The sequence below is a fragment of the Halichoerus grypus genome, chromosome 9, assembly GCF_964656455.1.
Source record: "Halichoerus grypus chromosome 9, mHalGry1.hap1.1, whole genome shotgun sequence".
NCBI classification, from domain to species: Eukaryota; Metazoa; Chordata; class Mammalia; order Carnivora; family Phocidae; genus Halichoerus; species Halichoerus grypus.
Genome location: NC_135720.1, coordinates 109,387,159 through 109,410,338, shown reverse-complemented (window position 1 = coordinate 109,410,338; position 23,180 = coordinate 109,387,159). Strand labels below are relative to the sequence as shown.

Below are 23,180 nucleotides of genomic sequence, written 5' to 3'. Positions count from 1 at the left end.
TGGATCTCTTGCAACAACCCCCTTTCCATTGTGTACCCAAAGGTGAGGGACCCCAGCTGATCACCTCTTGTCTATGAACTTGGGAGGCAAGAGGATCCTTGACCAGTGGGTTTGTTCATTCCCTGCTTCTGAAGAGGCCCCCTAACTCCCTTCCTGGGGGAAAGGTCCAGGGTATATAAGGAGTCCCCTGGGAGTCTTCCGTTTCCCAGGCCTCTTCTTCATACCAGGAAGTCCTGTGGTGTAACCTGGGTCACTCTTGTTGCTGTAGATCCTTCCCTGTGTGTCCCATCTGGAGCCTCCTCTTCCTCACAGCCTTGCCTCAGTCCTGTCCAGAGCCCCCGGCCACTATTGGGCCTGCCTTGATGGCAGACGTAGGGGCAGAGGTTTGGAGTCCTTCCCGAGGCTGGGCTTTGGATGGACTGGCCTCAAACTCTCATGTCCTTCTGGCCCGAGATGTCAGAGTCCGGCAGGAGAAAGGCCAGGGCTGCAGAGCGCGTTCCCAAAGGAGGCCAGGCCTCCATGGAGCTCATTTCCTGGGGGATCTCCTGGGATCTGCTGGCTCCCCGTTTTCCCAGGGTGTGTTTAGAAAGGCTCTTAAGACAGACGCTCAGAGGGGGTGATGAGGTCAAGGGGTGCCCTGAGGAGTCAGGGGGAGGCCACATTCCGGAAGGTAGGTGGGACACCCAAGAGCCCCGCCTTGTTGACGGACAGCTCCAGGCCTTAGGCAAGGGGAGCTGGTGGGCTCTGAGAGGTAGCTGCCACCTTCCTGAGGGCAGCTATCCTGTTTGCACGAAGATGCTCCAAAGTCTCTGCCCAGCCTCTCTCCTTGACGCTCCCTGCCAGCCCCTCCTATGGGCTCTTGTCATACCTGCTCTACCCCATTGGGGGTACTGGCTCAGGGCCTCGAGGCTTGTCTAGTCCTTCCATTGGATGAAATGCACAGGGAGAGCAGGATCTTTCACTATTTGCCCCCAGAGCCTGGAACTCTGCCAGACACACAGTGGGGGCCTGACAAATGCACATTGTGCATATATCGAGTGAGGTGAAAATAAACTCACCCTTTGTCTGCTGTACTGAATAAAGTCTCCTGGGTGGGGGGGCGGGATGCAGTAGGACATCATGGGGATTTGACCAGAGTGATCCATGTCTGGATTCAACTTTGCCAGGCCACATTTGGGGGAGGGGCTTTGGGACAACAATGCACATCTCACTCCACACACATCTGTTCATCCTGTCCTACATCTTGCAGTGACCTGCTTGGGCATTCCAACTCCTTTGCTCTCTGGAGAGCTCCTGAGAGCGGCCCTGGCTAGGAAGGGAGTGGGACAGGACACGGAACAGGAAGTCCAGAGGGCATACAGGGGTAGGGGCAGCAGGAGGGGCTCCTGGGGCCACTGGTGACCTCACGCAGAGATGGGGATCTTCTGAGGTCTGGGGAGCCCATCCATCTCGGGGGCTCCCCGGTCCTTGAGGCTGAGTCCCCTGCTGAGCGGCCAGAGCTGGGAGCACCTGTGCAGAAGCAGAGGGCCTAGCGGGAGGATCAGCGCCAGCCACGCCAGGCCCAGGAGGATCCAGATGGCAGCCAGGCTTCGGTACACGGAGATGTAATGCTTGCTGGGGTCTGTGCCTGGCAGGGAAGGAGACATGATACATGCTAGGGATCTGAGGGCACAGCCCCCGTTGCCCCAGGTTCCACAGGGGTCCCCGCCGGCCTCCCCATAACAAGGATCTGCAGTGGAGGTCCCCGGAGGAAAGGGCCATGGGTCCCAGGCCACAGATATCTAAGGATGTTAGAATCCTCAGCAGCCTCACAAACTGTTGGTCTCCCCTGGATAACCAAGGACTATCTGATCCTCAAAAGGTACCTCCTGCTGATATCTCCCCATCCCCTGAATCCCCGTGGCCCCCACCCTGAGCTATGTGACTGCCTTGTTCTCACCAACAACATAGTCCCCGAAGCCGATGGTGCTGAGAGTGATGAAGGCGAAGTAGAAGCCTTCCCCAAAGCTCCAGCCCTCCACATGGCTGAAGACCATGGGTGGGAAGATGAGAATGACCAGCGTCCCCAGGGTCAGGAACAGAGCCAGGCCCAGGATCTGCAGCAGCTGGGAGCGAGAGAGTCTGTCTCTGAGTCTACTTGGAAGGCCCCAGGATTGGGGAGGGACAAATCTGGGAGTAGAGCTGGGCCATAGCTATGTCTCTTCCTGGCTCTGCAGACCTTTGGGGTGGGGGTTGTATTCTGTGTGTGCGCTCTTGCCCAGGCCAGGGAATATTTGGTCAGAAGGATTTCATTAGTGGGTCAGGCTGGAATCTGGAGACTCTTCTGGGCCTGGGGATCACACTTGGATAGGCCCTCGGGGGACTCAGATCTGGGATGGAGGACAGCCACTGAACTGTCCCGCATTGCTCTGCACCTCGGCCCTCCTTCATGTGCCTGGCTTTGCAAGGTGCTGGCCAAGCGGGTGGGCACTGGGGGGTGTGCCGGGTGGCCTGGAGTTTATTTTTAACCACAAGAGGAGGTGCTAGAGCTCTGTGATGACCACAGGGATGTGCCGCCCAGATCCCCCTTCAAAGAAGACCTTGTTGACTAGCCGTCAGCCAGTGGCCTCCAGCTCTCAGCTCCTTGGAGGTGACCCTTGGCTACAGAGGACTGCCTGGCCCAAGGGCACACCCTTCCCAGGAAGGCCACCCTGTGCCTGATGGACACGAATAAAGCCCTGGCCAATTTAGCCCCCCGTGGGGCCAACTTCACCGGCCACACACAATGCAGAACTCCGTGAGGGGCTGTCCAAGTCTTTGTTCCAGCCTGATCACAATTCAACCTCTTCCTCGGCACAGCCCTTTCTTCCACAAGCATCTACCCCTAAGACCCTGCCTGCCAAACTGCATCTTGGTGTCAACTTCCATTTTCACCCTGCAGCAGATCCCATCAGGGCAGGGCTGGAAGGGGCTGGAAGGGGCTGGAAGGGGGGAAGGGCCCTACCTGGGAGCGCCTGGGCTGCTCCTCCCACCTCTCCAGGGTAGCCAGGTGGCCATGCAGCCCTGCGCCCAGGTGGTTGAGGAAGACCACGTTGAGCGGGATGCCAACCAGGGCGTAGAAGACACAGAAGACCTGGCCTGCCTCCGTGCTGGGCGCCAGGTTGCCGTATCCTGCAGGGGGGAGGAGTGTGCAAACATGGAGAAGAGAGCGTTCAGAGCTGCCTCCCGCACAGGCTCTAGCAGAAGGTGGTCTTCCACTACCTCTGGGGATGGAGGGGAAGCTCCTCTGTTCCCAAGAACATTCTCCCCACCCCCCCGCCCCCACTAGAAAGATCTCTATTTGTAAGACTCCTGCTTGTCTTTGAAAGGCCCATCTCCAGGGACACTGCCTCTAGGAAGCCCTCTTGACTGCCACCCTCTTCTTCCTTACTAGGAGTGATTCTCCATAGTGCTTTGTGTCATTCTTGTCTAATTATGTACTTTGCCTTGTACTATTGTTTTTTGCGTGCTTATCTCATTCCGCTTCACTGGATCAGAAGCTCCTTGAGGGCTGAGCCTGGGTCTGATCCAAGTTTGTACCCTCCTAACTCCCCACTCCCTCTGCTTTAGTTGTCCCCTGAGCTCAAGGAAGGTATGTGGAATCGAATTTAATTGAATGGATGGGTAGACCTTGGAAATGGGGGGTCTGGGGTTTCCTTGGGAGAGGTGGTGTGGGTTTTCTAGGTGAGGGGGTGTAGCAGATGCTGTTGGGTGTCCTGTCCCCTCAGAACACCTGGGGCACCACCTGCAGCTCGGGGGACAGTTCCTGCACACACAGGTGGCTCTCCACCCCAAGTCCCTGCCTCTCCACTTGAGAGTGTGCTTGGTCTGTGGGCAAGTTTCAAATACTGGAGAGTTAACACATCTGGGATCAGCTCTCAACCAGCAAGGGCAGGAATTGGTAGATAAATAGCCCGCTTCCTCGCCCCTCACAGGCACTGTTCTGAGGCTGGGCTCTGCCTGGCCTCTCAGAGGGCCCCGGTGGGAGCGAGGCCAGTGACCCTCACTGGGACCCTGCTCGTCAATGCAAACTTTGCTGTCTTTTCTCCCCTCCTGCTCTATCTCCCCACCTCTCTACTCGTGCTTCCTGGCATCATCTCTGAGACAAACCGCATCCTGGTCTCAGCATCTGCTCTGGGGAACCCAAACCAAGACAGGGGCTTTGGGGAAGCCCTTCCCCACCCCGACCCTTTACCTATGGTGGTGACAACCGTGCCTGCGAAGAAGAAACTGCTGCCGAAGTCCCAGTTGCTGGGGTTGGTGGAGTTGCCTTTGGGGTTCACGCCCTTTACCCAGGCTTCCATGATGACCTGTGTGGGGGCAGGGGGGGTGGCATGGGGTGGCAAGAAGAGGGAGTTGAGGCACCAGCTGGTGGCCAAGCTCTCTGCAGGGTGCTTTCCTGTTATCTCATTTAATGATATCCTTAGGGGCTCTTGTTTCCATTTTGTAGAAAAGGAAACCACGGCTCCATCTGAGTAGCTAACTGACTTGCCCAAGGTCATTGGATTCCAAATCCACGGCTTGTTCCACGGGCCAGGGCTGACTGAGGTGTGGGCTGTAAACATGGGCTGGGGGAGGGGAAACAGGTTTGAGGAGGCAAAGGGTGCTTACGGGGTGAGCCAGGTGGGAGATGCTGCCTATGGCCAAGAGGGTGAGGCGTAGGTGTGTTGTGAGGCCAATGGGAAGATTTCAGGTCGGATGCTCCCAGAAGGGCTTACTAGGGAACGTGGGGTTTGGGGACCACAGGGAAGCCATGGGGCTGCCCTCCCACAAGGTGGATGGGGGAGACCAAGAGAACCCTGTGTTCTCTGAACTTCCAGGTGAGCGGGTGGCTTTGCTCTTTGCTGTCCCCTAGTGACGCCCCGCCCAGGCTTACCTATAAGAGAAATTCCACCAGAGGCCAGGGCAAAGGTCGGTGTGTAGCAGTGTTTCTGCGTGGTGTGTTGTATACCCGTGACGTGCATGGGTTCTCTATGTTGCATGTATGTGCATGTGTGTTGAGTCTGTGTTTACACAAGCTGAACACTTGTGGGCTCAGGCCGAAGCCCCTCTGTCCCTAAGACCAGCCCTCTTGGAGCTGGTTAGGGATCCCTCTCCCGTCTGCTCCCCAGTCCCCTCCCCTGTCACCGTGCATTGTCCCAGGAAGCAGCCCAGCCTTGCCACGTGATAGAGCCCCCAAAACAGGAGGAGGCAGTGGGGGAAAGGGCCACCCCGGCCTCTAGTTCCCGTGGGAACCGTTTCCCTACTGGCAGTTCAAGTGTGCTCCCTGCCGGGGTGGTGTGGCCCTGGTAGGCTGGGCCAGTCTGGGAGTCGTGACACAGGCTGTCTGCTTTTCTTCACTTTGGCAGAACTGGTCTCGTCACATGTGGACTTTGGTCTCCCTCCCTTTCCCACACACCCAGGGAGGCCAGGACGGAACATTCTGGAACACGCTCGCTCCCTGGAGACCCTCACCCTTGGGAGCAGCGCTTGCCCTAGGCCCAGCTGTCTCCCACGGCCAACCCGAAGCTCTCCAATCTGCTGAGGAAGGGGCCTTGATTCAGCAAGGGTACTGAGTTGGGGGGGCCCAATGCGACCTTCCAGTTTTCTGTAAGAATCCACACGTGGTAGAGAAAGTCAGACATGAGTCTTCTGAAACTGGGCAAGGCCCTTTTCTTACGGAGGAGTCTCTCATACTGCTTCTGGTGCTGCTAATAGCTTTTTCCTCTTGCGATTGTACCAGTAACGTGTGTTCTGGAATCCTAGACCAGCGTTCTTACTGTCAGCCAGGCATCCCCTGGCAACTGAGGCTCCCTCCCAAGGAGGCTGAGGATGGGGGTGTCCTAATCAACAACAGGGGTGCCGTTAATCAGTGGCTGAGGCTGCAGTCAAGCCTGTTGTCTCCCACCTCTGTTTACAGAGCTAGTCAGATCCAGCTTCAATCCTTCCCGCACCCTCCGGCTCCTGGGTTTCCCCTCTAACCCTAGGCTGGGGGATGAGGAGGTATCATGACCTCCAGGGCTTCTGCCTTATCCCCCAAGGTCTTGGGAGGCTCCAGAGCCCTTCTCAGCCCCATAGGGCTGCTGGAGAACAAGGAAGCCTCATTTCCTGGGAGAAAGGGTCTGGACAGGGCTCTCACATCTCCGGAAATTTCCCTCTGACCACTCAGCCCACCCATCATCTTCTACGTCAGCTCGTCTCCATCTTGAGGGTACGGGCATGGTCTGGAGGGCTTGTTAACGACAGGCTGCTGGTCCCGCCCCCAGAGCTGCTGATTCCCAGCGTCGGGGGTGGGGTGCCATCACTGACATTTCTAAAGGACTCCCACGTGACGCTCTTGCATCTGGTTCACACTTGGAGAACCTTATCCTGCCTGCCCTCCAACCCCGCACTTATGCTAATTTGTATGGTGAAGAGCTGCTGGCCTATGGGTGAGTTCCGTCTCTATCACTCACCGTGCAGTCTTGCCAATACTCCACCCCTCTGTGCATTTTCCATCTGCCAACTGGAGACAGTGATGGTAATAGGTTGTTATGAGGAAACACACACAAAATGCTTGGCTCCAGAGGATGGATCATGACTGGTCTGACCCATCACGATGACCCTGCTCCCCACTGTTTTAGGCATATTGTAAATGCTCACTATGGGCCATTTATCTCTGTGATGACTCTGCACTTGGCTTGTTCCTTTGTGGTGGGTGTTGTCATTCACCGGGCCCCCTGGTCTCGAAGGCATTCACAACACCGTGGTTTTGCCTTGCTTCTTGGAGAGAGGGTGCTGGGGCCCCAGAGTTTGTGCCGGGGAGCAGAAGGGGCCCAGGTGGTGGTGGTGGGGGAACCCGCTCTGCCATCAGAGAGATCCCCCTACGGACACCTTACTGGTGGAGCTGTCGCCCTGGCCACCGCTCACCCGGCCGGGGAAGGCCAGCGTGGCGGCTGCTCCTGATCTTTCTTTGTGTCTCCCGCCCCCCCAGCCCTCAAGCATGGTCAGCACAGGGGTGTGAGCGGGGAGAGGGCAGAAGGGTTAGCAGCCCTGGAGTCGGCGTTAGGGGAAGGGCAGAGCGTGGGAGAAGGAAATCTGCACAGTGTTGATGACGCCGACACACAGCTCACGTTTATGCCCCAAGTGGCACCTTACAAAAGGGCTCTTAATGTGCCGTCAATGCCTGCAGCGCATAGGAGAGTATTCTCACCTTTTAGACGGGGCATTCGGGAGCAGGGAGTTGAAGCGACTTGCTCCCTGTCGCACAGCATGCAGCACTAGGGCTCAGCCGGCTCCCTGTTGCGCCCCGCAATGCGTCAGCCCCTGGGTGGTAGCTGCGGACCTGCCGGGAGAACCCGCATTCTGCCCACCGTCCCCGCGGGCCTCTCCCCTCACCTGCACAAACTGCTCCAGGGCCCGCTGGTCCAGGCAGGTGTAGTTCTCCAGGAAGCGCAGCTTCTCAAACTGAACCTGGTCTCTGGACTGAGCTTCCGCCTGTTTCTCCAGCAGCTGGAAGACCGCGGCTCCAAGCAGCAGGTAGCAGACATAGGCCAGCAGCAGGGGCAGCACCCGGCCGCCCCAGCAGCCGCAGAGCCTGGCTTGGGGCATGGCGTGGCCAGGGCTCTGCCGGGGCCGTGGGGCTGCCTATGGGAGGAGAGGTGGGAAGCGCCCAGGGGCCCGCGCCCAGCCTCCTGCCCGCCTCGCCCTCCTCGTCCTCCTCAGCACAGGTGTCTGGAGGCCGGAGAGTCTGTTTGAACAGTGCAGCTCAGCTTGGCTGCACTAAGTGCCTCCAGTGCAAACAGGCCTGCCACCCCCAACCAGCCTTTTTTTTTTTCCACCATGGAGAGCACAGGTCAGTGGCACGGACCCCTCAAACAGACCTATGGGGTCCTCCGGAGGTCATTTTGTCTTGCCCTCTGCCTCTAGGTTGGATGGGTGTTTCTAGACCAAACCAGATGCTTCCCCCTCGTTTTGCCCAGGCCTGAAGGGCTGCCTTCCACAGCCCCCAGTTTTTCACCCATGATGCTTCAGACCCCCAAGCTGGGAAGAAAGCAGGATGGGGGTGGCGCCTGGGTGGTGCAGTCGGTTGAGCATCTGACTCTTGGTTTCAGCTCAGGTCATGATCTCAGGGTCCTGGGATGGAGCTCCGAGTCGGGCTCCCCACTCAGCCTGGAGTCTGCTTGAGATTCTGTCCTTCCCTCCCCCTCTGCCCCTCCCCACTCATGTTGTCTCTCTCTCTCTCTCTCAAATAAATAAATAAATAAAATCTTATAAAAAAATAAATCAGGATGGGTGTGAATATGCCTTGTGCCCAGTTGCCCTGGCTACAGAATGGGGTTGGGAGGATTGACCTGCCTACTGGGGGACCCTGAGGATAAGTAAACTGGGTGACAAATCAGGGCAAAGCAAATAGACACATAATAGTCTCGATCAGGAGAGGTACTGGGGTTGATGCTCCTAATCGGACACATTTGTTTCATAGCTTTTGCTGATAGTTTTCTGTGCTTGAAATCCTTTAGCAGGTTCCCTTCAGAGGATACTGTATTGGCGAGACGTATGTGTGAATAAAAAAGAAACTAAAAGTATATCCTGGCCTGAGATGTTCACAGTGGCTCACTCGGGGGAGTGGAATCTAGGGTGTTTTCCTCTCTTTCTCTTCTTGGCTTGTATTTGTAATAGCTTTATTGAGATATAATTCACATACCATATCATTCACACTTTTATTTATTTATTTTTTAGAAGATTTTATTATTTATTCCAGAGAGAGAGAGCACAAGCAGAGGAGAAGGGCAGACGGAGAGGAAGAAGCAGGCTCCCCACTGAGCAGGGAGCCTGATGTGGGACTCAATCCCGGGACCCCAGGATCACGACGCGAGCCAAAGGCAGACGCTCAACCGACTGAGCCACCCAGGTGCCCTTCTTTCACACTTTTAAAGTATACAATGGAATGGTTTTAAGTATGTTGAGAATCATGCAACTATCTCCACAATCCCCTACCCCCATTTAGCTATCATCCCCCTATCCACCCAACCTGCCCCCTCAGCCTCTGGCAACCATCAGTCTGCTTTCTGTCTCTGGACATTTCGTAGAAATGCAATCAGACTCTACATGGACTTTTGCATCTGGCCTCTTGGTGTAATGTTTTCAAGGCTCATCCATACTATGGCACGTGTCATCCATACTATGGCATGTGTCTCAGTACTTCATCCTTATTTATAGCTGTTTCCTATTTCATTGTATGGATACAGCAGTGTTTTATTTATCCATTTATCAGTTGATAGATATTTGGGTTATTTCTACTTCTCGGCTATGATGAATAATGCTGCCAGGAATATTCATGGACAAGTTTTTGTGAGGATGTATGTTTTCGTGTCTCTAGGAGTGGAGTGCTGGTCATGCGGTCACCCTAGCTTTTTGAAAAGTGCCAGACTTTTTTCCAAAGCGGCCGCATCGTTGTACATTTGCACCGACAGTGTGTGAGGATCCAAGTTCCCTGCTCACGTTTTCTGTGATGAGCTGGGGCAGTGGACAACATGGGCCTCCTGCCCACATCCTTTCCCTCCTTCCTGGCTAAGAGAGCCCTACTAGTGTACATGTCAGCTCCAGGCAGTGGAGCATGATTGTTCTAACCCGTCATGATTATCCTGCTCCCCAGGCTCTTAGCTGGGGTCCTCGGGAGCAGCCCTGAGAGGACGATTTGTGTATGAGCAGCGGACTAGGGGAAGACCGGTAAGAATGTGGGGCAGGCGGAGCCACGCAAGGGACCGTAGTCCCAGCTCCGCCTGGTTCCTGGAGAGCCCCGGTGGGGAATGCACACCCTGTGAGTCCCAGGTGGAGGCAGGGAGCCGGGCTTTCATAATCCCACACCGGCTGGTTGTTGAGGTGTCTCTTGCTCTGCACACCAGCAGGCAGAACGGCTCCAGTAGCCTCTTCAGTCCGCTGGAGTCCCAGGTCATTGGCAGGCCAGGCATTGGAAGCAAAAAACACCTTAAAGAGGAGAAGAGGGGCACAGAAATGGGGAGGGGATCAGAGGATTGACGGTGTCCCTTGCAGCTGGGGCGGCCATGTGACCCAGTTCTAGCCAATTAGATGCGTGCAGAGCCCGCCGTGGAGGTGTGGGGTAAAGCTGCTCTGTTCCCACAAAGGGCTCAGCTGCAGCCGGCCCCACCGTCCCCACACAGAGCACCGGCCCTGCCGAGCCACCTCGTGCCCTTGAGGGAGCGGTCCGGAGTGTGGCAACGCCCATCTCTAGATTTCAAAAATGTTAGAAACATAAAGCCTGTTCTTTCAAGCCACTGCCAGGCATCCTGTTACTCCCCAACGGCTACACAAGTTTTTGCCATTGCTGTTGTTGTTTTCATTGTTCAAGGCTTATTTGAGTTGGAAGGAGCAGGAACACACTCCAATTATCTTAAGTAATTGAAACAATTTGTGGTCGGAGCCCAGGAGCCGCCAGCCTTCTGGAGCAACCGAGCCTGTGTGTTCACTCCTGACCGTTAACAGGCTCCGTCCCCTCTCCACACGGGGCAGCCCCTCCACTCATCTCTCTGCTCGCAATTCCGCTCCAGGCCGCCGCCCTCATCTCATCAGCGTCAGCTGCTGGGTCCTCTTCTTCTTTCTCTTGGTACTTCTTGCCTCGGGTCCTCTGTGGTGAGGCCAAGTGTCCCAGGGCCCCTTTTCACGCAGGCCACTTCACAGGTATCTGGCCGTCCTTGCATCGGGCACCACCTTCAGCTTCTCTGCCCCTGCACACGGACAGGTGTCACTTGGAAAAGGCTATGGGGAGGCAGAGATGGTGGCCTGCGTGTCCAGCACGAGGGAGGGGAAGAGAAAGAGATTGTAGAAAGCAAAAGTCAAGGGGGAGAATTTTACCATTTCAAGTACGAGGGTGATCAGGAGAGTGGGAGCATCATAGGTTCTTAATCTGCTCTGAGGCCCAAACCAGGACAAGAAATCACAGGGACCCGAGGTGCAGGCAGGATGTGGAGGCTGCACATGGGGACATCCCAGTGCTATAACCAGTGCTGAGGGCAGGCCGCGGTGTCCTCCGTGTCCTCCGAAGCACCTCATCTTTCCCGGGGTTTGGGTGGGGCCTGGCCTGGGCATGGCAGCTGCCTTCTCTGTGATCCTGTTGGTTCGGGGTTCCCCGAAGCCACCTGGGGATCTCAAGCTGTCCTGTACGAGGCTCTTCTATACCCAGAGCTTTCCCGGACAGCACCGGGCTGGGCTGTGGAGGAGGAAGGAAGCGTCAAGACTCACAAGACTCACCCTCGACTGGTTCTTCTTTATGGTCTGGAGAGATGGGATGACGGGGCCACCATCTTATCATTACAGACTTGCTAATAATGCCTGGCTTTAAGCTAGGCTTGTAGCTACACTTCAAGACCATGTAATAATCAAATCCTATTTTATTGCCCTAGAGAAGCTCAACATGTGAAGAGTTCTCTTATGTATCATTTAGAAAGCTCATCCATGGACGTCTGGGGGATCTCAGGCATGTCTTAGCAACCTCTGTAGCCCAGTGTCCTCGACGGGTCTGGACACCATCCACAGGTAATGGTGGTGGTTCTAAGGTGGAAGGAAATGAAGGGGAAGAGCGTGGACTACCTGTGTGGGAGAAAGGGGTGGGTGCAGGGAGCCAGAGGTAGGTCTCTGATGTGTTGGGCTGGAGGGAGGGCTGAATCAGCCCTCACTGGAGCCCCCTCTCCCCTCCTCCTGCAGCCTCATGTCCTGGGCAGGTTCACCGGGGACAAGACACTCCATTCGCTTGCAGCTGACCTACTGAGAACCTCCCGTGTGCCAGCAACCTTGGCCCCCCCTTGCCCGGCTGCTCGCTCTCCCCTTCTCATGCTCCTTCCTCTGCTTGCACCCCCCGCCCCGTGTCCTGTTCTCATGCTCACTTTTCACAGACACCCAGAGACCTGACTGGAATTTAGATAGAGTCCTTCTTGGGAGCACTTCCAGTTTAATGGGGGGTCCTTATGAAAACCCCAAGGCCACAGGGCCAGAGGGTGGTTAATGTAATGGCAGAACTGGTGGATGGGGGTCAAGTAAAGAGGCCCTCAAGACCCTGTGCACCACACAGGCAGTCCTCTTTCTCTCTCCCTGTACTGATTCAGCACACACTCGTTGAGCCCTCTGTGCTGGGACCTGTTCCAGCCACTCCTTCTGTCAGCTGAGGCCCCCTTAGGTCCAGTTTAGGGGAGAACCTACATGACTGTGGGCACCTCCCCTGGCTCTCAAGCACTCCCTCTCCCTGCCCGACACGTCCCCATGTGGGCACACGCCGCTGTGAGGGATGGATGGACACAGGGCATGATTTTTAATTCCTTTCAGGGAATTATTGCTGCTAATGGGCCGAGCCAATTCGTGCTCCCCAAGTGGGGAGGGCAAAATCAATTAATGGAGAGTCAAACCTGGCCAGGCCTGGTGGCAGAGTGTGGCCTGACATCCGGCAGTGATAAGGGACTTTCCGAGGCTGAACTAATAAGGAGACCGGAGGAAAAAGAAGAAAAACAAAACCCCTCTCAGATCAATTTCATGTACAATGGGCAGAGAATGCAGGGTAAACAGAGCAGCTGGGCCCGGGGCCCCTTTCCATCTGAATGAGCCCCGAGATAAGGAAAAGGACAGGCCGCCACCCCGCCAGCCAACATCGGCATTCGCTCAGGGAGTCACTCGATAGGCAGATATCCGCACGAGTGAAAAAGGGCACGTTCCAAACCGGAACTGGAGGGAGAAGATAAGGCCCACCTGCCCCAGGGACGTCCCCTGTGGGGAAAAGGGCGAGCAGAGGGAAAGAGCCCTGGTTTCAGACGCCGCCTCCCTGTGCCCACCGGATTGGCGGCAACACGGGGCCAGAGTGGCAGGACAGGTCCTGTGTGTGGTCATCCAGGCTCCTGGATGTCCCCCACGGTGAGGGGTGTGGGAGGGCGTCCTCTGTGGGGGCAGGGGAGGTGGAGGTTCGTGTGGGGCTTTGCCCTCATGGCCAGAGAGTGTGATCGCTGGGAAGGTCCAGCCCAACGGCATGGCCCGCAGAGAGGAGGGAGAAAGCTGAGGGGTGATTTGAGGGAAAGGCTTAAAACAAACAAACACACCTGGTATTGACCTTGTTCAGATTTTCCATTGTGTTTTTTTGGAGCAGCAGGATTCCTTTCTCACATGAAATCTTTCCCTGTGCCTCAATATGTGGCACCGTGAAGAGCAGGGCTCTGGTTGAAGTTGGGGATGGGGCTCCCACTTTTACCACCTCGAGGGCTTGATTGCAAGAGCCCCCCAACTCGTGACTTTGAAATAGATGCCCTTGTTCACATTGGGCTCACTTCAGAGCAGACCCTGAGGCAAAATCTGGATGTGTGAGCGGTTCATGGGGGAAGTGATCCTAGGAGATGATCCCAGGAGCATAGGGAGGAGAGACGGGGGGCAGTCAATACAAGGTGAGTTATCGAACAGGTGACCGCTGTGGGCAGCTGGGGCCCAGCCCTGCTGGGGAGCTCTGGGACACTGTGTGGGACACACTTCAGAGTTGACCCACAGGGAGGTGAGGCAGCTGAGAGTGTTTATCCACCAGCCCCTCCCCCTCAGTAGTTGAGGATTGTTCCAGGAGAGGCTAACTCCTGCACTACTGGCCTGCCCTGCATATGCGCCGAGAGTGCCCTCATGACCAAAGAGAACCTTCGGGTAGAGACAGACAGGTACTTGAGATGAAGCTATTGGTGGGGATGGGGACTGTTCACGTGGGACCTCCAAGTGGGCCGGGGGACACTGCCAGTGTCTGTCAGACTCTTAATTCTCTACCCCTTTTTCTGAGTCATTATAGTTGTACATCCTGCAGGACAATAGCTCATCTGTGGAACAGAATGAAGGAGTCATTCAGCTTGTCAGACAAATGCCCTTGGGAGACGACGGAAGTGGGAAGATCATGCCTCTCTCTCTCGAAGGCCACTAAATTTGAATAAGCCTCCATCAGATACCCCATATGAAAGAAGCCCTCCCCCCCCCCCAAAAGAAGCCCCTATGTCTCCTTCTGTCTGTCTACTATGGAAAAACCCAGAGCTGTAAGATGCAATGAAGCAAAAGCAGAAATAAGCCTGGGAAGACATGGACCAGGGTGTGGATGTGGGGTGTTGACCAAGGTATGGTCCATCTTGGCTGCAGGGATGAGTGGAGCCTCCCCAGGGCCTGAGAGACGTAGTGAATGGAGGAACTGAGAGTACGGAAAAGGCCAGGCCTGCTCCTCTCTATAGAAGCAATTCGATAAAAATTATGTCAAATTCATGAGTCCATGTGAGGTATAATAATTTATTGGTGAAGATTTAGAATGTAGCAGAGAACAGGTACTCATGGATTTGTTTGTTGTCCATTCAGTGCATGTGAAGATTCTTTGTTATACGTGAGAGTCACTCAAGTGAGCAGGTCAGCACCATTCGAGTGGCCCAGTCTTGAGCAATGTCATGAGTGGAATGCTCAGGTCAGTGGAATGATCTGCTCACCAGGCTGTTCTCCTGGAACCAAGGATTGACCAAGGGGCCCCAGCACAACTCCATAGGCATGAATCCTGGAGTATCTTGGGGCATCTGGTCAACCACCCCATGCAAGAATAACCTGAAGAGGGGCGCCTGGGTGGCTCAATCGGTTAAGCATCTGCCTTCAGCTCAGGTCATGATCCCAGGGTCCTGGGATCGAGCCCCCCCATTGGGTTCCCTGCTCTTAGGGGAGCTTGCTTCTCCCTCTCCCTCTGCAGCTGCCCCTGCTTGTGTTCTCTCTGTAAAATAAATAAATCTTAAAAAAAAAAAAAAAAGAATAACCTGAAGGGAGGAAAGGGAATGAGGCCCACATGGGCCCACTTGATGACACTGTTGGCCATGGCAGGTCCCAGCGCTGGAGGGAGGTTTAGAAACTTTCTGGCAAGGCATTTTAAAGTGTCTGAGGCATGGCTGAGGGCATCTCCTTGCCTGGCTCTAAGGAAAGTCATGGAAAAGGCCAACCCAAAAGATACTTCAGAGGAGAGATGACATTAGTATCTCACACATGGGACAGGGAGTGTAGGGGGCATGGGGCTGGTCTGGGGAAGTGCTGCCTTCTCAAGACAAGGAGTTGAGCAAAGTGAGAGGGAGACATCCCTCACCAGCTTTCTGCTTGCTGGTTGCTCCAAGTTCCCCCTCAATGTGCATAAAATGGGCTCAGCCCTGCTCGCTGGCACTTGGCCATGGAAACTCAAATAGAGCAGTTAATCCTAATAAAGTTTGCCACCTCTTCCCTAGCCCTGACAGAAGCATCCAGGGCCATAGCCAGGGGCCACCTGCCATACCGAAGATGGAACCTGTGTTAAAGGAAATGCTATTTCTCCTTCCACATTTTACATGGACATTTTCACCTTCTAACATTCACAGCCAACCTTTCCACACCTCCTCTGCCTGGTTGCCCTGGCAGACCCCTGGACACATGTCATGAGATACTCTCTCCCTCCATATTCTTCAATGACTCAGATCCCCCAAGTCCCCCTATTTGCCATGCTCCACCTTCCTAATTGATGGCTCAGCCCCAGGCCTCTTCACATCCTCGAACCCCTGACCTGGCATTCTAGTCCTGAGCCTGCATCTCCCACCTTTCTCTCGGTACTCTGCCCCACCCTTGATGGTGAGCCCAGGCCCATTCTATCCCACCCCAACTCCATCTTAGCTCAGATTCCCTTGTTTAATTGCTGTCTGTCTCCCTAATTAGAATGTAAGTTCTAAGAGGGCTGGCACTTTCTCTGTCCTGGTCGCCTCTGAGTCATTGGAACTTAGCACAGTGGATGGCACATCCTTGTTAAAAGAATGACCAGATGATTGAGTCATGTTTACATTTAAGGAATGACAAGGGGCATCTTTCTCCCTATATTTTAAACATACACCCATTGCATTAAAAAAAAAAAAGTCCTTGTCTATTAATTCAATCATCTGTGTCATTCCTGGGTCTGTTTCTAATTCTTTCGATTGGTTTTTCTCCTATGGGCCATATTTTCCTGCCTCTTTGAATGCTTGGTCATTTTTTTACTGGGTGCCACTTCTACATTGTTGTTAGGTTTTTTTTTTTTTTTTATTCCTTTAAATATTTTTTTAAAAAAGATTTATTTATTTGAGAGAGAGAGAGAGCAAGAGAGAGAGTGCATGATTGGGGGGCAGGCAGAGGGACAGGGAGAGAGAAACTTTAGCAGACTCCTTCTTCACTGAGCTTGGAGCCCGACGTGGGGCTTGATCTCACAACTCTGAGATCATGACCTGAGCTGAATCCAAGAGTCAGGGACTTAACCAACTGTGCCACCCAGGGATCCTTTACATATTTTTGAGCTTTGTTTGGAAACTCACTGAAAACAGTTTGCCTCTCTTGAGGCCTACTTTTTAGATTGTGTTAGGCAGGACCAGAAGAGCTTTGATCTATGGCTAATTTGGCCCCACTTCCGTGGCAGTACCTTTACTTGATTTCTGTTCAATGACTCTTTTGTTTGAAGGTTTCTCCACTGTGGCTGTTGGGAGCATGAACTATTCCCAACCCTGTGTTATTTCTGGAAATGGTTCCACCTGCTCCTTTCTGGTGGTTCTTTCCCCAGCCCTGACTGATTTCCTCCCCACCGTGCATTGCCCAGCTGTGAGCTGAAGACTTGAGAGTCTCCACAGTACCCTCTGGAGATCTTCGGAGTCTGTCCACTCTCTCTGTCTGCAGCTTGCTCATCCCTTGTACTTCACCTTGCCAGTAGAAGCCACCTTGGCCTCCCTGGACCGCTGGTATCAGTTCCTCAACTCAGGAAACCACTAGGTACCCCATGGTGGCCTTCTCCTGGACTGAGGCCCAAGCCCTGCATGAAGTTAAGTTCCGCAATCTTGGGCTCACCTCACTTGTTTCACTTCTCTTGGCGGTTGGTGTCCTGTACTGCCTTCTTCCGTTGTTTTATACATTTTGTCTAGTTTTCAGTTATTTCAAGCAGGAGGGTAAATCAGGTCCCTATTGCTCTATCATGGTCATAAGTGGTGTCCTACTTTTTCGTACACAGCTTACTCTCAAGTGCATTTCAGTAGGCAGCATGGAAGAAAAGAGTGAACTTTGAGAAATTCTGCATCTAGCCATCTACCCTTTCTGGGTTTCAATATCTGTATCTGTTAGCCATTTCTACAATTAATGCTCCCTAACAAATCACCCCAAGTCTCAGTGCCTTATATGGGGTCTTTGGGTCAGCCAGGGTTCAGCTGATCTGGGCTGAGCTTGACAGGGAAGCTCTGCTCCAAGCCACAGGTCAGCTGGGCTTGGCTCCAGGCTATAGGCTGGGCTTAGATATGCTCTGTGTATGTTCTGGGATGGAGGCTGAAGGGGCAGCACCTATCCCAGGCATGTTCTTCTCAAGGCAGATCCCTGGAGTGCAAAGAGGCAAGCCCGAGCATGCAAGGCTTGCATCATGTCTGCTAACATCCCATGGAGCAGGGCAAGTCACAGGACCAAGCCCAAATTTAAGGGGTAGGAAAGTATACCCTGCCACCATGAGGCCATGGCAAAGCTTTGGATGTATAATTTTATTACAGAGAGTAAAGTCTTAAGACTGGCTATTTGATCTACCATAGTTTCTTTATCTGCTTCCTAAAAATCCCTTTTAGCAAGATCTGAGCAAGCCCTCCTCCTAACATCTAGACCACCCTCCTTCTCCTCACATCCCTGTCAAGTGAATAGCAGAGCAAATTGAATTCTAGTAGGGACTGGGCTGGAGTCACCGGCCAGGCTACTTTCCAGAAGACGTCTTGGAAAGCTCCAGTTTGGCCTGGAGTGAACTCAGATGCTCCACTGAGCTCAGGGTTGCTGGACAGTCTTTCCAGAGGCTTGCATCCATTTCTCCCTTTTAGAGGCCAGTGAACTTTGGAGAAGATGCACTGTGCTCAAGCATGTGTCCATGTCCAAGGCCCAGCTTCCATTGAGAGGGGACCTTTGGAGAGGGGACTCCCTCTCCAGTGGCTGCATACACTTTGTATATGACTCCCTGCAGGACACCATGACCCAGCTGTCTGTTTTTCTCTCTTCTTTTCTCTCTGCTCTAGGAGGTGGGTTCACACCCTGCATGGGGCCAACCACACATCTCTGTCAATAAGGCCTTTGGATCCTGGAGATAAGTTCTCAGCAGGAGATCTAAAGTCAATAGACTCTAACCAGCTCTAGAGGGCTGAAGGCACTCAGGTGTGCTAGGTACACTGAGGCTGTCTCCAAGGCGCTCTGGCCAACTCCATGCTGCCTTCAGCGCTCTTGAGAGTGTGTGTCTGTTTGCTACGTGTCGGCCCTGTGGACTTGGGGAGGCTTCTAGGATCAGGCTGGAAGGGCTCTGTTTGATCTTCTCGGGTTCTATAGACTTTATGGAGGACTTACTATGTGCCACAGAACCATGAGGGACCGGGTCGACCAGAGAGACTGGACTCTGCCTTGATGGACCTCAGTCGCAGAGCCAGAGTAAAGGCGTGGGACAGACGTGAGCCCGAGAGTAGGAGATCTGGGTTCTGACTCCGCCACTCATTAATTGAAGGATTATTTATTTAGTACGAACTTGTGCTGGGAACACGGCGGTGAGCAAGACCTATAGGTCTTTGTTGTCATGGAGCTTTTAGTCTCAGGGAGGGGTGGCAGGCCATAAAAAAATAAGCAAATAAAGAAAGATAATATGTCACGTAGTGATGGGGAAAATGAAACAGAGAAATGGGGGTGGCTCTAGTTGGGGGGTTAGGGAAAACCCCCCAAGGCTCTTAGAAGCCAGTCCCTCCTCTCTGTTTCAGGTTTCTAATATTATCAATAGTGGTGTGGATTAGAGGGGCTCTATGGGCAGACTGGCTCTGAAATGTGATCATCTACCTTCTCTCACATGATCCTTTTACCCAGTCCTGGCAAGGGGAGAAATTAAGCCAATTATATGTATTTTCTCTCTGCTCTCTCTGTGGTGGCAGGTCCTGTATTTACAGGACAGAGATAGTGGGAGTGGTAGATGGACACTGTTATTCACTTAGCTTCATCGCGGTGCCATTCCTCTCCCCACTCCCCACCCCTCCCCACCTACAGCTGGCTTGGGACCTTGCTGATGCTGCCCTTATGCAGGCCAGGTGGCAGTTCTCCAAGGGCCTCCTGAGGGCTGGCCCACCCTCCTCTGGGTCTCTATCCTGCAGCCAGGCCCTGGAGTGCTGAAAAGGCTCACGGAGGCAAGCCCCCAGCAGCTGTTTCCTTGGTAGGAGTGGAAGGTTTTAGCCCCAATCCTTGCCCAAGTGGCTCGGTGAGGGTGTGAGGCCCCAGCTGCCTATACTGCCCCCTCTCAAGCTCTCTGCAGGGCTCCCGGGAGCCATCTCCTGCTCTCGGGTGCAGCGATGTCCTTGGACCCTGATGGAAATATGGCCGATTCAGGTGCTGTCTATGGGTCATCCGGGCTGTGAGGGTGATGGTGGAAGGTTTGGTTTGGGAGATCAGGACTGGCCATCAAGATGCTTTGTATTCAGCTGCGTTATCTTGGGCTCTGACAGCCTGTCCTGCCTGGCTTGCCCCAGCTATTCCTGGGCTCCTACACCTGGCTGGTAGTTAGCTAAAAATAACGGGCTATCATTTCTCCCATATTCTACCAGCACGAGCTTCCCCTGCCGCTACATTCTGATGGTACTGTTTCATAATGTCCCGGCTTTGTAATCGACCATGGGAAGAGCACCACAAGAGTGAGCAGAAGCCCCTGTCTCGCCCCTGTCCCGCCCCTGGCACCCTGGCATTGTCTCTAGCACCCACAGCAAGGACGGCACCCTAAGCCCTAGGCCCAGCCTCGCCGGCGGCCTTCAGGACACCGTCCTTAAGGAAACACAGCCCCTTCTATTGGAGCCAAAATCACTAGTTGCTCTCAGCAGACCGCAGATCACGTCTGAAGCCAGGGTGAGTGAGAAAAGGCGCCTTCCTTCATCCGTACTCTGTTCCTGCGGCCACGATGCATGGCTGGACACCTACTGGAAACCTGAAAGGAGACGGGATGTTCTTGGTTAGGCTGTGCACGGGGGCACCGATTCCTCCCCAGACGGAAGGGCGCGGGGCACAGGGAGGAGGCTGCAAGCCACTCTCCTCGGCTCTGGGGTGGTGCGCCTCTCAGTGCCCCGACTCCCAGGGGCTGCCTTTATTCCCCCAGCTCTGCAGGACGATGCCTCCTTTGCCCTCTGCAAAAGCTTAATCTCCCTGAGCCAGGAACCGTACTCATTGTCCAACCGCACGGTTTTCACAGACACCCCTGCTAAATTCTCCAAGAGATTCTCTTTTTGCTTTTTGCTCCTGATATTCATTATGTTCCAGGGTGGCTCTTTTTTTTTTTTTTTTTAAGATTTTTATTTATTTATTTATTTGACAGAGAGAGACACAGTGAGAAAGGGAACACAAGCAGGGGGAGTGGGAGAGGGAGAAGCAGGCTTCCCGCCGAGCAGGGAGCCCGATGCGGGGCTCGATCCCAGGACCCTGGGACCATGACCTGAGCTGAAGGCAGACGCTTAACTACTGAGCCACCCAGGTGACCTCCCAGGATGGCTCTTTCTGACCACATGGCTGGACACGGAGAAAGGTTCTCTGGACTAAGAACCAGGGCCCCTGAGTTCTAGCCAGGACAGTCCCCAACCCGTGGTGTGGCTGGGCAAATCATGTTCGTTCTCTGGGCCTCCTTCCGAACATCCAGATCCATGGAGCAGATGAGGTACCCAGAAGAAGAAAGGTAACTAGCATGGCTCCTTGCTTCTCAAAGTGTGAGTCAGCAGCCCTGGCATCCCCAGGAAGCTTGTTAAGAAGTGCAGAATCTTGGCCCCCAACCCAGACTTCCTGGACCAGAATCTACGTTTTAACAAAACCCCTACATTTACTGGCACATTAACACGTGAGGAGTGGTGTGAGTGACAAGCAGTTAATTTGCTTAAAGTCTGGCTATCATAATAGGAGCCAGAGGGCCCCACAGACACAGACTTCAACCCCAGATAAAAGGGGCCATTTCTGGACCCGCTGAGCCCCAGTGACGTGGTGGTGGAGCCGTCAGTCTGTAGGGGATTTTGTGACTGTAGGTTCCCAGACTGGGGGGTATTGCTGCAGAGCAATCCTGGAGAGGAAATCACTCCTCACTGTGTTGGGCGAGCTCTCACCACTGAGGCCAGTTCCCCCAATAACGGCTCCCTGGTGCTTGGCTGCTTAGAGGGGACTTCTATGGATGTTATCTCAGGAGGGGTTGGCCACCCCGAGGGGGGCGAAATCTGAACTTGACAAATGTGTGAGGTGAGCTGCCCAAGATCATATAGGGCCGAGGGCAAAGGAGCCCTGGGTTTGGGCCGCCTCCCTCCCAGTTCTAGGTTCTTTCCATTTCACTGGGACAGATCCTGCACAAAGGCGAGCTGGAGGGTTTCTCGGGGTGCAGATGGAGGAGTTGGGGTGGCAGGGGTCTCTGAGGCACTTGGCAAGAGCCTCTTCCTGGCACCAGCCAGAGAAGAGGGCGTGGTGGTCATGGGGGTCACACTGAGGTTCCTGTCCGCAGGCAAAAAGTTCCAAACTCAGGGATTAGGAAGATTTTTTTTTTTTTTAAAGCACTCTAGAAAGGGGTTAACCTCATTTTCTCAGATTTTAAAGCCATCCTCGGCAGTTAGAACCAACAGATTTGACACTATGGATGACAAACACCCCGTACGGGGGATATATACCTGTCCACACGTGCCCCTGGCAGGGATTTAAACGTTCCACAGCTTTTCCATGATCCTAAATCAACTAGGTTCATCCTGGCCCTTGGTGAACTGCAAGAGCTGGCGGGCGAGGCGTCTGTTCAATCACCCTCTCTGGGTTCCTGCTCCCAGGCTGATAGTCACAAATTCCCCATAATGAGCCCTCCTGAAGAAGCCCGGACAGACAGCGCCACTAAATTAAGAGCGGAGGGAGCCCAGGGCAGGGGAGAGAAGTGTTTGCTTTGGCTGGGGAAGGTGCCTGGGGCCCGGCCTGCATGTTTGCCTGACGCGGAGGCCTGATAAGGGGGCTGCGTAGAAAGTGCTGCGTGGTGGGGCCTGGCCATCTGCCGCCCGTCGGAGAGGCTGCACCTGCTGGCCCTTTGGCCCTGACCTGGAGGAACAGGACCCCCTGTCACCCTTCTTCAGCTTCCTTTGCAGCCTCATGGTCACTAAGAACCCAAGATTACTTTTTTTTTCCCCTTAAGAATAAAAATTGAACCCTTGAACTTTTGTTTTGATGAATTACTTCCAGGCTGCTATTTGTTTGGAGAACAAAGCTCCCCAGCTGCAGGGAGGGTGGAGGCCAAGAGATAAACACCCGACCGACCACAGAGCAGCTTTTCAAGACAGTGTGGCCATGCAGAAAGAGTGCAGAAAAGCTGGGTTATCCTGGCTCTGCCATTCAACTGTTGCGTGCCTCAGTTTCCCCACCTGTCAAAAGGGGGATCAGACTCTAGGCTCTGTACACTAAGGGCGCCCGCCTTTCAGCACAGCTTTCTGTACCCTCTGGGCACTGTGTTAGCAGGAAGACACCATCCTGACATAGACCTTGGGTTTATGCCTCTTCTTCTCTGAGAGGGTTGGAAAGAGTGTCTTTATTATGCGGGCAAAAGCTCAGTAAACATAACTTAAAAATGTTGCTTATGTGGACTTCTTGAGGGGATGAATGATGTTTGATTTCTGTGCATTTGTTCCAGGGGAGGGGAGTCTCCCAGCTCCAAATGCCAACCGCTCACTCCACTTAACGTCTGTGAGAACACGTCTGTGTAACCCCTGCTTCTCCTTAGCCCCAGCCTCCTCCCAGCTCAGCCCCTGGGACAGCTGGCCCCACTCCCCATCTCTGCTCTCCTTCTTTTCTTTCCTCAACCACTGCAATGGGCCTTTCGTCCTCCCGGCCCCCCCCCCCGCCCCCCGCCTACAGGGCGCTTGTCCAGCCCACGTGACGGGTGAGTGGCCAGTGGGCAGCGTCCCGTTCGTGCTTCCTCAGCCTCCAGCAGCCCTGGGCTCTAGTGGCCCGTCTCCGCTGGACCACGTTCTCCTGCAGGCCTGCCTGAGGCCACGCTCACTCCCCTGCTGGCCCTTCTCTCGCCCTGGCCGAACCTTCTCTGTAGCTTTGGTTGGATCTTCCCGCTCACCTCCAAACGTCAGAGTGCCCCAGCGGTCTGTGTCAGCGATTAGAATAACCCTATTTGTTCTCTTCGACAGGGA

The 23,180-nt window shown here is 54.2% G+C and overlaps 2 protein-coding genes and 1 long non-coding RNA gene across 6 annotated transcripts in view; 1 reads left to right on the top strand and 2 right to left on the bottom strand.

Moving 5' to 3' along the window:
- Positions 1-177: 177 nt before the first annotated feature.
- KCNK16 (potassium two pore domain channel subfamily K member 16) lies at positions 178-7,587 on the bottom strand. 3 transcript variants are annotated; one of them, XM_036074694.2, is made up of 6 exons: positions 7,375-7,587; positions 4,214-4,328; positions 2,984-3,150; positions 1,940-2,105; positions 1,487-1,627; positions 178-325 (listed from the first exon to the last, which is right to left on the bottom strand). In XM_036074694.2, the coding sequence occupies exons 1-6, from the start codon at positions 7,585-7,587 to the stop codon at positions 219-221; spliced, it is 909 nt and encodes a 302-aa protein (XP_035930587.2). In that variant the 3' UTR covers positions 178-218. The 3 variants fall into 3 exon arrangements, with proteins under 3 accessions (XP_035930587.2, XP_077910544.1, XP_077910543.1); XM_078054418.1 differs by lacking the exon at positions 1,487-1,627; XM_078054417.1 differs by lacking the exon at positions 178-325 and having other exon boundaries at positions 1,404-1,627.
- A 1,168-nt stretch (positions 7,588-8,755) lies between these two features.
- On the top strand, positions 8,756-11,802 carry LOC144378989 (uncharacterized). Its single transcript, XR_013440954.1, has 3 exons — positions 8,756-8,890; positions 11,400-11,532; positions 11,701-11,802. It is a non-coding gene; the product is annotated as an uncharacterized LOC144378989 (long non-coding RNA).
- Positions 11,803-14,175: 2,373 nt separating this feature from the next.
- KIF6 (kinesin family member 6) overlaps positions 14,176-23,180 on the bottom strand; it is a 422,715-nt gene continuing 413,710 nt past the window's right edge. For both annotated transcript variants that reach the window (XM_078055376.1, XM_078055377.1), the window contains one exon: positions 14,176-19,969. In XM_078055376.1, coding sequence (XP_077911502.1) covers positions 19,959-19,969 — 11 coding nt within the window. In that variant the 3' untranslated portion in view covers positions 14,176-19,958. The remainder of the gene's footprint in view (positions 19,970-23,180) is intronic.